This window comes from Trematomus bernacchii, unplaced genomic scaffold, assembly GCF_902827165.1.
Source record: "Trematomus bernacchii unplaced genomic scaffold, fTreBer1.1, whole genome shotgun sequence".
NCBI lineage: Eukaryota > Metazoa > Chordata > Actinopteri > Perciformes > Nototheniidae > Trematomus > Trematomus bernacchii.
In genome coordinates this window covers 1,308,208-1,322,472 of record NW_022987313.1, presented here as the reverse complement: position 1 = coordinate 1,322,472, position 14,265 = coordinate 1,308,208, and the positions used below count along the sequence as shown (strand labels likewise).

At 40.5% G+C, this 14,265-nt stretch overlaps 1 protein-coding gene across 1 annotated transcript; it reads right to left on the bottom strand.

Moving 5' to 3' along the window:
• Positions 1-470: 470 nt before the first annotated feature.
• LOC117476749 (tumor necrosis factor alpha-induced protein 2-like) lies at positions 471-8,245 on the bottom strand. Its single transcript, XM_034123512.1, has 11 exons — positions 7,910-8,245; positions 6,720-7,359; positions 5,772-5,883; positions 5,539-5,661; positions 4,661-4,758; positions 4,450-4,542; positions 4,232-4,358; positions 3,763-3,882; positions 3,180-3,335; positions 2,374-2,495; positions 471-1,226 (listed from the first exon to the last, which is right to left on the bottom strand). The coding sequence occupies exons 1-11, from the start codon at positions 8,118-8,120 to the stop codon at positions 1,076-1,078; spliced, it is 1,953 nt and encodes a 650-aa protein (XP_033979403.1). The 5' UTR covers positions 8,121-8,245; the 3' UTR covers positions 471-1,075.
• Between the last annotated feature and the right edge of the window lie 6,020 nt (positions 8,246-14,265).

Genomic DNA, 14,265 nt, shown 5'->3' with positions numbered 1-14,265 from the left:
ACAATGCTATGCAACCGGGTAACTATATTGAACAATGCTATGCAACCGGGTGACTATAGTCAACAATGATATGCACCCGGGTAACTATATTGAAAAATGCTATGCAACTGGGTAACTATATTGAACAATGCTATGCAACCGGGTGACTATAGTCAACAATGCTATATGCACCCGGGTAACTATATTGAACAATGCTATGCAACCGGGTAACTATATTGAAAAATGCTATGCAACCGGGTAACTATATTGAACAATGCTATGCAACCGGGTAACTATAGTCAACAATGCTATGCAACCGGGTAACTATATTGAACAATGCTATGCAACCGGGTGACTAGTCAACAAAATTGAGTTAAACATATTTAAAAATGTACGGCTTAAGATTTTTTAGAAAATCACCATCGAATCACACACAAATTTATTTAAAAAACATACCTTGCATTCAACACTCTCTTTTACAATACAACAGATGACGTGAAATCTGTTTTATTGCACATGGGAAGCAAAATATACACATCAATAATAAAATACTATAACACTGATTCTTAAAACAAGTACTTGTTTCCCAAACATATACATTCATGTTACCCATTAGTAAAAAGCGCAAGATCTGTACCGAATGTAATGTTTTGAACATTCAAAGATGTGGTTGAGGTTTTTTTACTTTTGGACATTGCTCTGGAGTAATCGGAAACACCACTGAAATGATTACAAAAATAGTTTAATACTATTCATTTTGTAGTTAATCTTTAACGGCAGAAATATTCGGTTTAAACAGAATGATTACCCCTCACCCAAAAACAAAAGAACAATGCAAAACATTTTGTATGATAACGTTCAGCACAGCCTGATGAAGCACCATATTTACCAGCAACAATAATGTGAACTGTAGCTTATTCAAACACAGTACTCATTTTATATTATTATTTTCAGCATAAGTAACATTTCGACCGAGCCTTGTCACACCGAGAGAGCAGTGCAGACTCGTTATAATCAGAAACATGATACAGTAAACGATATGTACAACCCGCCTTTCAGCCAACTTTGAAATGAGGATAACTGAATGATTTATGGCTCATTTGACTTGAACGAGGGAGAAAAAGGAACGAGGCTGGGTGTTGCTTCCTATTTCCATTTTCAAAGTGTGCAGAATGTCTGTGGCGGATTTCCTGTCCGCTTTAGTGAGGTCGGTCTTGAGCTTCAGCAGAGCCAAAACATGTTTTTCACTGTGGATGAAAGAGGAACAAAATCACCCCAAATGCATTATTTGTTATTACGATCTCAGAGAAACCTGAACATGGTGCGAAACTGAAGGTTATTTAAATTAGATGTTGATCAATTAAGGTCGGGAAGTACTTTTTTCATTGTTTTTTTTGCTCCGTCTTTTTTGTATGAGCCATAAATGCGTCCTATATTATTTGAACAAACAAGGAAGCAATGGTGGCAGCTATAAGGAGCTGATAACCTAACTGTTTTTAAAGTCAATCAAACACATTATCTGTAATGTTCCTCCACTGGAGGTCTGTCAATCAAAACAATATCAAAAGTTAGAGGTTGGTGGCATGAAGGAGTTGTAGAGGTCGTATCCAGACATCTGATAACTAAATCCTTCGTGACAGTGAAACATGCTCAAAGGGGATACAACTCTGTCACAGGAAACTTTATTAAACGGGCCGTTACCTTGATTAAAAGTAATATAGTTCAATACATAAAGCATAGGTCTTGTTGTGTTTAGACATTTGAAGGCAACAAATGTCCTAAGTCGTTCCTTTAGTGGTTCTGGCACAAGACATTTTTTAATTCAATTATTAATCTTGCATTCAACGCTCCCATTGGCACCTATCAACCAATAGTTTTGAGGTACTTGTACTTTCATGTATTAGCATTTTGTGCTACTTATACTCCACTTTTGGAGAGATAACGGTGTGCTTTCGATTTGCCTCGCTATATTTAGGGTGTCTGCAGATACACACACTGACACACTTCTAGTGGGTCAGAAGTGATGATAGGGATTATTTGTATAAAAGTCTATAAATTGTGCCTTTAAAATAACAATTTTAAGGTCAACATGTTGCTTCACTTTTAACCAAGTCTGGAAATATTTGACTCTGACTGGAATCATTAGCTGTAGCCTCCTTATTTCACTGCAGTTCTGTGATAGCACACCACAGCACTTCCACTGACACGTGACTACTTTTAGCTCTCAGTGCTGTCCTGCTGCCAGGAAATATCTGAACATATTTTCACTTCCTGGTCCTTTGCCCTTCAGGGGGTTTGTTTATCCTCCACTAATATAAACCACTCACAGCATGATACTGCCCTTATGAGGTCAGATACATTGCTGTGTATATATTGTTTGATTGCAAAGGTTACCTGACGTCAGGGTAATGAGTTCCAAGTAAGGCGACTTCCATTTGTATGGCGGGGAGATCCTGGAGTTTCAGCACTTCTGCAATCTTGAACAGGATTTCCTTCAACCAATCCTCCTCTGATCCCTGTGATGACAGAGCGCTTACATCATTCAGAGGGATCTACACGCCGATTGTTTATGGAAACATTTGATCTGTTTTGGTTTTGTGGAGTTTCCCTGAATAACTTATTTATCACACACTGTGGTCAGCTCAAGGCTAAACCCAATTACCTTTTTTTTTACAATCAAATCTCGAATTGAGGTTTTCCAATGAACACTTAAAAAAAACACGCAGATATCAAAAACCAACAAAAAATCCAAAGAACTAAATCCTCAATTTGATTTAAATGATCAATTGGATAACATTAGTCCGTCATTTGTTTATTAAATGAACTTTCTTTAATGGATTTAAATCGTCAGTGTGTGCAGCAAGCTTGAGATTTTTACTTCTCGACTTGACAGTGCTCTGGAGTTATTGGAAATATTTTGATCACACAAGCTGGAAACAATGAACAATGCGCTGCCTGAACTGGAATGTAAAACCAAAAAAAGTATTATACTAAGAATACTAGTGCATCCTTATCTTTATCTGCAACTGTGCAGAAATACCAGGTTTAAACAGACAAAAAAACTGCTGAGCAAATTAAACTTCAAACTTTTCGCTACAGCCCTAGTCAGTACAGGTATTTCTTATGTTGAACTACAACCAAAAATGAGTTTGGGGTAAAATATAATACTTGTGTTAAGCGATTTTGTGCTCCATTCTCACCATTTGGACGAATAAATGATGCAAATTCTCTGCGTTGTCCTTCACAGTCAGGTAGGCCTTCAGCTGTTGCTTCTTGTCCTTTAGTTTTACTTTTCCTTTCAGGAGCCTACTCACATATTCTACTGTAACCTCCTGCTCCAGCTGGCCCATCAGCTCCTGAAATGAATACAATAATTGAATCAAATCAGAGCAAGAAATGAATAGTTTCAGCCTAAATTGTAATTACATTTACCTTGATAAAGAACCAAGCAGTTCATTTTGGGTGAGTTTTAAGAACCATACCATTGATTTTACAGAATTCTGTCCATGTAAAACTTTATTCCTGGCAATTTTATAAACAATGTAACACAGTTGTTCAGAGTTTCGATAGCATTTTTTACATTTCCAGACAACTAATGGCTTTAATTCATTTATTTACAGCTTGAAAATCAGTGTGTTGACTTTGAAAACGTGTTTCAGTAGTTTCATCCATGGCTGTAAACACAACTGATTTCCATCTAAACTATAGCATACTTTGCACAATGTTTATAAATCTAAAGTCTACATGAATTGAAGTGTGTGTTTCATGCTTTCTTCAGTCTACCTTGTGACAGGATTCAGTTGAACCCTGAAGATCTTGACCCTCTTTGTTGATGCCGTCCAGCAGCTCATTAAACTCACTCTGGTGCAGCCAGTCGCTGGTTCCCAGTTTGCGGTACTGCGGCTGTGTGGGAACCATGACGCATTAGAAAGGAAACACTTCCATGCACAGTGGCAGAGAATACAGTTACAGGAGGATAGGATTTCACCTCCTATGTTTGGTGCAAATTTGCATATGTTGGTTCCCTTTGTCAAACTAAACTATGACATGTGTGTTTGGGTAATGAACAAAATATGTTGTTAATGGATGTGGCATTGTCACCGTGCTTTTAATGGTTTTTGACCAACATTATGGCTCTATAGGAAGGATGATAATTCAGGCTTTAGTACACAGGCCATATGTGTACGTTGAACATGCATTGTTGATTTGTTTTTTTTCCACAGTATTTGTTGACAATAATAAAGAATCTCACCTTGAGGCGCTTGTGCAAAGGTTGTAATAAGTATGTGTGGGCAGATTGTTTCATGTCAGTCAGAACACGCAAACAGTTCTTCCTCACATCTTCTGTGAACAGATGTCTCTCCTTATTGAGGACTTCACTGCAGAGAGAGCAAATAAGTCACATTAGCTTACATTTCTATTGTGATAGCATGAAGGCTACGCTACAATGCGTGAATGTCAGAAACGTACCTGAACTGTTTGATACAGTCGAGGTTGGCCTTGATGAACGACCTGCTGTTTGCCTTGTTTTGCTTTATGACGTCACTTTGGAAGCTCTTGTAACTGCACAGGTTATAAAAAAACATTTTACTTTCACTTCGTTATTGTTGTGCTTATCAAACACAAGATAAAAAAGCTTTTGTAAACAAAATGTTTTGAAGATAATCATCAGTCTTGTTACCTGTCCATTAAATCTTTTGATATATGGCACGTTATTCTCTGGGCCTTGTGCGGATCTCCCAAAACTTTTGTAGATGAAGTCACCTTACCGTTGATGAGCTAAACACAGATGGAGGATTCAGGTTAATGACAGACTTTAAAAAACAACAACAGCCTGATTCTCCCAAACAGTCAAACCAAATAAAAACTGGACTGAGTGGACTTTCTATAAATAACTTAGACCCTGACTCACTGTTAATCTTTTTCTAAAACCGTTTGGTTTTCTCCAGTTTGGTTAATATGTAAAACTGCCTGGGAAAACATTGTGTTGTAAAATACTCTGACAAGCTACAGCTTATGCAACTTCTTCCAGGTCTAAACGGCAGAACAGAGGACATGGTTAAATATTGTATTTTTACATTTTGTTCTCTTATACTCAAAAGAAGCGTATGACATGATGAATAGCAAACACCCATTTCAAACTTCTTGTCAAATCCACATACAGTAACAGAAGATAGAAGCTTTTTATATTGATACCATTATAACAATGTATTGTTTTCAGCCACCAGAGAGCAGCCAAATCAATCTGCTAGCTCATATTTTACACATTATCAACTATATAAGTTGATACACTTGTTAGCATTCCAATTTCAACATCGACAGATTCAGAGCAACATGATCCCTCATTAAGATAAAACATTTTTTTAGGAGTTTGTGTCCAATATTCACTCTGTTTGTTGATCTGATTTTGGACTCCACCTACTACTACGGGACTATTTGGCTCTTTAGCTCCTAAATGCTCCCATATGTTTACCACCTGGTCATTAATAGCTGTACAAATGCAGCGTTTTTACCGCCTCAAAGACGCAGCTTGTTCTCTAAAAAGCTGTTTAATTGTACCTGAATGATGTCGTATGCCACAGGACTAAAGAAGCAGCCGTCCTCTGTTTCCGGCTCCTCTCCTTTATTCCACTTTTCCCTTTCTTCACCCAGCACCCGACGGATTATTGTAGTCAGCTCACCCTGAACACACAACACCATGAAGCTGAAACAGTCTTTTCTACACAGTAAAAGAAAGGTAACACTTTAATAAAACTAACCAAACTACAACTAAAAACAGCAGCTCAGGTCACCTGTTGGTTGCTCAGGTATTCATCCTCCAGCGATTTCAGTAACTTTTCAGGCAGCAGCTTTCCCAACGGCCCACTATCGATCTCGCTGTGTAGCTGTGGCTTTGCAAGGATTCTGAAACAGACACCAAACATCACAACTTTCATTACATGTCACTTGTTAGACGCTTTTATCCAAAGTGACTTACATACTCAATACTGTGGGCAATCCCCACAGGAGCAATTTTGGGTGAAGTGTCTTGCCCAGGGACTCAACGACATGCTGACTGCAGTGGGGTTTGAACCTGTTTTTTTCAAGATGTCTCGAGGGGTTAATGAAGGCATGTTTTAACCCCTCGTTTTGTCCCTGATCCGAACACCAACACACAACCCACTGCACCACATGCCTTCATTAACCCCTCGAGACATCTTGAGCATCAAGGTTTGGATTTCTGTGCATTTTCAACAGTTTTTTCTCATAATATTGACTTCATTTTCTTAATTTCAAAACAAGAACAGGCAGTGTTTTTTCAGTAAAAGACATGTGATTGTGAGTTAATAGTTTGGAAACATCAGGGTATGACTGTGTAGAAGTGACTCAAAGAAAACTGTATAACAAAACCTAATCTGAGATTTGCGCAACTCCTGCAACTGATTCATACTAAATTATATAAGAGCTCTCAATTATTTGTGGGTCTTTTCTTGGACCACTTTTAAATCAAACATTTTTTCTCTGATTATAACTACGTTCCCTTCTGACTCTGTGTTTATTACTTTTTGTACCCATTACTTTTGGGAGTCAAAACTACAAGTTTAATTCTTAAATACCCTTAAAATGAAAATACTCAAACTTGGTAACCATGGATCAGCGTGTTGGACAAAGGATAAACTGGTGGACCTTTACCGTGACACTACTAACACAAAAACACAATAACATGGAGTTTTATTCAAACAATTGAAGCCATGACTTACTCTGGATAATACTCGTTCACCCAGCGCAGGAGGAAAATGCGATCCTTGTCCACCAGACCAAAGTCTGCGATGTTCACAAGACTGGCGCTTAAGGTTTGGTGGTATAACTTGGAGTAAAAATTGCAAATGTCCATCTCTTGTGGGTAGCATCTCTTCACACCGCCCACCACAGACAGCAGATCCTTTTTCAGCTGCCTGCCCATGTTGGTGATGTCCGTCTGGATAGTAGTCGGTTTGATCTGGCAAGCAGAGGGCGTTGAAGGGTTTTCCATACGTTCTTTCACCAAGCTGAGGAGCGTGGAGTCGTGCAGCTTCCTCCATCCACTGGGCCTCCAAGACGGAGGTGTCTGATCCCTTTGTTTCCATAGCAAGTCCTGGTCCTCCTCCTGCATCACGGCCTTCACGGCAGACGTCAGACCCGCCAAGCTGTCCTCTTCCAGACAAAGAGATTGTCCCAGAGTCTGCAGTACAAGGTCTTGCAGGGCCTTGCGGTCTGCCTTCAGCTGGTTTACTTGTTCCTCATGATGTGTAAGAGCGTCTGACTGCTTTAATTCTCTAAACAGACGCTCCTCTTTTTCTATCAGCAGCTGGCCGGCTTCAGACAATCGTTTTTCCTGGAGCCTCTGCTCATATGTGATCACTGAGGGGAAGAAAAGTCGCAGTAAATAATACCATCCTACTACCGTCGCAGTAAAACATTCTCCAGTAAAAGTCCTGTATTTATAATTACTTAAGTTAAAGTATGTGAGACTTATCAGAAACATGTAACTAAAGTATGAGAAAGTCTTTTTGTGTTTTACTATTATATATAATTTTTTTGTTTAATATTACTGCTGTATAAATGTGCATGATGAATGGTTCCTCTATGGATCATTCAAGTTGTGCTATTATTCTGGTATTTCAACTCGTGCAAAACTTTCATATCTTTTTTTTAGTTTTTATGAGAAAACATGAAAGCAGCCCTGTTTTCAGTTCTGTGACTATGCATTTTCCAGCCTATCCAAATACTTAATCCTTCAGTTTATCATAATAATAAAAAAATCACCACAACTAAACTAAATATACAATGTTTTGCTTGGTATGCAAATGATAGAGGAGAGGTGAGTCCCACCACCCAAAAATGTTAAGTTAATAACAAAATTATGATTATTGTCACATTAGCTTGTGCTGTTTTATGTATCTTAACTGACCGGGTTGGGGCTCCTCCTGTTGGGGTAAAGAGGATCCATCCGTCAGGCTGGAGGTGTTGTTGTTGACAGCCGGGGGTTGTGGTTGATCTCTGGGGCCGAACCCGAACCACTTTTTACGGGGGAGGAAGTTCCTAATGCCGCGTGTGTCGGTCCTCATCGTTTTCCTGGAACAGATACTGTGCCAGCAGCCAGAAAAACGCTCTGAAAACATACATGGAGACAAAAAGTATTGTTAATATAAAAAATAACGGTCGAACCAAACTAGTTAAAAAGCTAACAACAATTTTAGCAGTTTTTTGCTACATTAGCAAGCTATTTTGTAGTGTGTTAGTCATTTCCTTCAACAGACGCTACTCACCCTTATCTTACAGTTGCTTCTCAGCTGCTGTGAGTCTTTTAAAAGCTACAGCAGCAGGCTCCTCCTGCTTGATCGAGCTATGGAAAGTCCACCCCCCCCCCCCCCCCCCCCCCAGAAACGCACACACACAGCTGGTCTTTTTTTTAAACACATGATGAAGGAAATGCTGGCCACTTTTGTTTGGTTAAGAGTGAGATTCCCCGACGATTTAAAGGACTTAACATTATTAAATGTTCTAGAGACATTCATGGTCCAGTGGATGAACCCACTCTGGTGATGTCCTTACTTTTCCCTCTGGCAACAAGTTAAGAAACAAGACGAAGGGTCTCGACTGATGTAAACACACTTCCAGGCAAAGAAAAAGCACATTATTCATTCATCTAACAACATTTGTTTTGTTTTAGGTCTAATTCAATTAGTGTTGTGTTAGATGGATTAGAGATAACTCTCCCTGGATGGAATTATGTGCAATATACTGTATGGTGTCATGTGCACAGACCAACATAATACAATAACAACATCACTAGTACTGTTACTCCAGTACTGTAATTGGTAATGGACAACAAGACAACACCCTCATTGACCAGATTTCAAAATACTATAAGACTTTCTATGTAAGGAAATTACACATCATACAGTGTTTGTGGTGAAGAAATATGAAGATAAACATTCAAAGCTTTATTCGAAAACCTCAACAAAAGCTACTTATGTGAAATAAATAACATCTTATGCTAGATTTGCACATTACACAACCGACTTTTGCATTACCCTCATTCATACTAAACCAAAGTCTTTTTATATGCATTTAAGGATTTGCATTTAAATGTAACTATGTGTGTTGTAGTTCATTTCCTTTTGTTCTGCTCATAGCAGACCCATCTCCGAACTCCCCTTGACTTTGATCTTGACTACACATCTGGAACGTTTTGTGACTGGATCTTTCACCGTTGTGACGCTTTTGCATTGACAAAATCGCATAACTAAAACCTTATCTGTACTTTAGTTCTTGTTACAACGAATGTTTCGAGGGTTATCTTTTCATGATGACACACACAGACTCACAGGCTGAAACCAAACCAAGTGCCGCAGCTGGTAAACATTACAGATCACAGTATACATCTACCAAAATAAGACTCTGGTCTTTTGCACCTTCCTCTGGCTAGCCCTTTTCTCCATTTTAGGTTGAACATTTTAAACAGAAAGCAATAGTAAGTCTTATGAATATTTTACAGAGGAAGCTTACAGTTATACAAACAGACAAACATACATTCAAGCACATTTATCAGTACAACTTTACAATTATTTGTAAAGAGTGGAAGTGTGTACTGCACTACACAGCTTCACTTACCTCGGGATCCAGGTGACCGATACATTTAAAGATCTTTATAAATCTAATTTTGCCCCCCTTTTGTCCCGCGTACAGGAAGACTTCGACCGCTGGTCAGTGTTGAATCTGTCTCTGGTTGCCCGAATTAATTCTATCAAGATGAATATACTCCCCAAATTTCTATATTTATTTCAATGTGTGCCCATTTTCCTCCCTCAAACATTTTTTCGTAAAACTGACACTATTATTTCGAACTTTATTTGGAACAAGAAAACCCCAAGGATACGCAAGCAATTTTTACAGAGACCAAAGGCGCTGGGTGGACTTGCTCTGCCGAATTTGAGGTTCTATTATTGGGCTACAAATGGAGAATAATACAGTCCTGGCTGCAGTCTGACTCACAGCACTCTCCGCCTGTTTGGCTTGAAATGGAGGCTGCTTCCTGTAGTCCAGTATCTCTTTCAGCATTGGCTCACTCTCACATTAAGACCCCCTCCTCTGCTTACACTAAAAATGTAATTGTCAAAGCATCCTTGAACATTTGGAATCAGTTCAGACGTTTCTTTGGTCTCCAAACATACTCTACATTAGCCCCTTTAACTGCAAACCATGTTTTTCCTCCATCCTTAGTAGATGGCGCATTTACTATTTGGTTTAACCAAGGCATTAAAACATTCAAAGACCTTTATATTCACAACACATTTGCTTATTTCCAACAGCTATCTAATACATTTGCACTACCTAGGCAACATTTCTTCAGGTATCTACAGATTCGCAGTTTTGTTAATAATAGATTTCCTCAGTTTCCTAATCACCCAACTGATTCACCACTAGACACACTCCTTAGGCCGTTACCTACTCTGAAGGGAATGATGATTTATTCTCTTCGTTTGGTTACCCTGAACTCCATTAAATCTCTTTGGGAAATAGATCTTGGGGAGGAGATTTCTGAGGAACTCTGGGAAAAGCCCTTGCTAATGTACATATATCTTCTATTTGTGCTAGACATGGACTGATTCAGTGCAAAGTAGTGCATCGCACACACTTTACTAAGCTCAGGCTCTCTAAAATATATAAGGAGGTGGACCCAACTTGTGACAGATGTAGCCAAGCACCGGCGAGTCATGCACACATGTTCTGGTCTTGTGCGGTCATACACTCTTATTGGACTGAAATCTTTAGATCACTGTCAGAAATTACTGGAAAACCGATCGCTCCTAATGCTATGACCGCACTGTTTGGTGTAACCCCACCCACATGGCCACTCTCTTCTCTGGAGACAGCCTACATAGCCTTTGTTACTTTAATAGCCAGACGCTTGATATTGCTCATGTGGAAGTCTCCAATATCCCCTTCACACACCTTGTGGTTAAAAGAAGTCCTAAATTCAGCCAAACTCGAGAAAATAAGGTGCATAGTGAGGGGCTCCCTGGGGAAATTCCACAAGATGTGGAACCCCTTCTACAGGTATATACGGGAGCTGGACATGCCGGATGTCTCTGTACAATAGGGTGGTGGACCTGCGGTGTTAAACTGTGATTAGTGGGCGGCTGACTGATGTTTTGGAAATCTTAGACCTAGTCAATACTCAGGAGATATACAATCAGAATGATCAATCAATAAAATGGTGGAAACAGAGTTGTCTTTCTGGATCTTTATTTGAAGCTTCAAATAAGGCACAGGTCTTACGGAGTACAGAGTATTCTGAAAGAGTGCGCACAGAGAGAGAATTGCGCATAGGTTTTATATCATCTTTGTCAGTCCACAGTTCAACAATAACTCGTGACCTGTCACTCTGGGGGGGCTGGATGGGCAGATAAGCTAAAGCCCACATTCCAGAGGAACAGAAGCCACATATGGGCAATGTAGTAAATCAGGAACTTAGTAAAACAGGAACTGGGTAAAGACAGATGGAAGTGTTGAAACTTTAACCCCCAATGTGTTAAAGCCAGGTGAAATGAGGACAGCAGGAAGTCATAGAGAGGTCAAAACAGATATAAACAAGGAATGAGGAATTCATTGCAAGACAGGGGAAACAAACACAGGAACTCGTTTGAGACACTTCTTCACTTTTGCTTACGACCCTGTTTCGCCCCCAGACATCCTTAAGGCTAGTTATATGTTGAACAGAGGGCATGGATTAAAATACCTCCTCATGGGACAACTGCATAGCATTTTACCATATTAGGTAACACATAAAGTTAGTTTGCACATCATATAAAGTTTACACTACATATAGAGTTTGCCATTACATATAAAGTTTATAAGTATACACTGTTATAAAGTTTTCCACTACATTCCCTCCTTTTGATCATACTATGATCAATCATGAAAATAAACAAAATGACAGGATCGACTGATAGTTTGATGATAACACATCAATGAATATATCCCATCGCTGGTTTAAGTAAACACGTCACAAATATATCATGGAAAATAGCTGTTTTTGTGGAGGACAGACTCCAGTATAATGTAAGCATAAGAGAAGGGTAAACTTAATTCGCATCTATATTACGGTCTCATATGTCTCATAGTCAGACTCTGATTCTGACTCGATTACACTCGGATTTGGACGCCGGTATGTTTGGGGCAAAAGGTTTTCGTAGGCCCTGTCGGATCTCGGATTGGGACAGCAGCATACTGAACAAAAGCTGTGGATATCATGCTAGATACACATTTCTTCAGTAGGGGAATAATAAAACATGTGCAACAGACAATGTCAATGAGGCCCCACACAATGACAGCACAAACGAGGAACCAGAGGCATATGAAACAGCTCAACTGGCACTCACTCATGCCACCGTGTGTGTAGTGTGTAGTGTGAGAGTCAGGTGTATGTGGTGCAATGTAGTGCTGGTGGTGACTTGGCACGTCACTTGTCGTCGTCTGTTTCTCCCGTTTCTCCTGGCCTGTGACTACGACCTTGCAGTGGCTGGCGTGGACCCACGTGGCTCTCTCGGCGACCTTGACCGCCGTCTGGGTGACGAGAAGCACCTGGTAGGGACCTTGCCAACGGTTGGATTTCCAGCTCTTTCTCCGGAAGTCCTTGACCAATACGTAGTCGCCGGGCTGGAGACGATGAAGTGGACCAGTAGCAGGAGTAGGTAGAGCTGCTGCTACCTGACGTCTGATATCTGCTAAAGCGGATGACAGGTTAACACAATATGACAACATAGCATCCTCGCACAAGGTTGTGGAAGGGAGAGGATATCCTGGAGCCTTGATTCCAATCTGTGGAGGAGCACCAAAAAGGATTTCAAATGGGCTGAGTTGGCTTCGTGTTCGTTTCCGCATCCTCATGTACATCAGCACAATGGGCAGAGCCTGTGTCCACGACAGACCTGTGTCTGCGCAGCATTTTGCTAGCTTGTTTTTAATTGTGCCGTTCTCTCTTTCCACCGCCCCCCCACTCTGTGGATGGTAAGCACAATGCTTTCTGATGTCCATGCCCAGGTATTCTCCTATCTGTGCAATGGCCTTATTAGCAAAATGTGAACCATTGTCGCTAGAGATCTTATCTGGTATTCCCCATCTAGGAATGATTTCCCTCAGTAATGCCTTTGCCACAGCATTTGCTGTCTGTGCCTTTACTGGGAAAGCTTCAACCCATTTGGACCACATGTCAACCACCCCAAGACAATGTTTCTTACCCTCTGATGGACTAAGCTCAATGAAATCCAGCATTAGGTGCTCAAATGGTCTGGTGGGAGGTGGATGTGCTCCTGATCCTGTAACCTTTACCGGTCTGCCAGAATTTTTGTAATGCAAATTAAGCATGCTTCACAGTGCTTTTGAGCTGTTACTGTGAACCCCCTTGTAAACCATGCCTGATTGATAGCCTCTAACATTTTAGAGCAATTAAAGAGCTAAGGGATAAATTACAATGAAAAAGAAGAGTACAATTAAAGTGACAGACTTAGAGAAGCTGGACACTCACAGAAAGTGTTTAAAACACTGGGAGGATGAAGCAGAATGCCGTGAAAGGAGGCAATTGGCCTCGGCGATGAGGAAAATACAGGTTGAGGATGAAAGTGATAAGAAAGGGTAAACCACCACCATATAACCCACACACTGCTTCTCTGTATCTCTCTTTCACAGGCGTGAGAGACCCTCTCCTCGACCATGGTTTCCCATTTCCCCCACCTCCTCCAGCCGCTCTTCCTCACGACGCTGCTGGGCCAGAGGTCAACATACAACATTACAGCGACACCGTGTTTTATGGCGAGGAATGCGTTGCCATGGAAACGGCATACGGTGAGATCTCAAATTTCGCGTAGAGCTGTTGAGTCATGGACCAGTGATATAAAAGTGAAGATTGGGGGACGATGGGACCGTGTCCATTGGATTTACAGCGACACCGTGTTTTATGGCGAGGAATGCGTTGCCATGGAAACGGCATACGATGAGATCTCAGATTTCACCTATAGCTGTTGAGGGCCGGACCATTAACTGTCATCTGAAGTCTGGTGCCGTTTGGAAGCTTTTCCATTGAATTAAGACAACATCGTGTTTTACGGCGTGGGATGCGTTGCCATGGAAACGGCATACGGTGATATCTCAGATTTCACGTAGAGCTGTTGAGTCATGGACCAGTGATATAAAAGTGAAGATTGGGGGACGATGGGACCGTGTCCATTGGATTTACAGCGACACCGTGTTTTATGGCGAGGG

Coding starts and splice junctions, on each gene's coding strand:
- LOC117476749 (XM_034123512.1), bottom strand. CDS start 8,120: ATGTTTTCAGAGCGTTTTTCTGGCTGCTGGCACAGTATCTGTTCCAGG. Junction 5,884..6,719: donor GTGAACGAGTATTATCCAGA/GTAAGTCATGGC, acceptor TGTCTGTTTCAG/AATCCTTGCAAAGCCACAGC. Junction 5,662..5,771: donor AATACCTGAGCAACCAACAG/GTGACCTGAGCT, acceptor TTGTGTGTTCAG/GGTGAGCTGACTACAATAAT.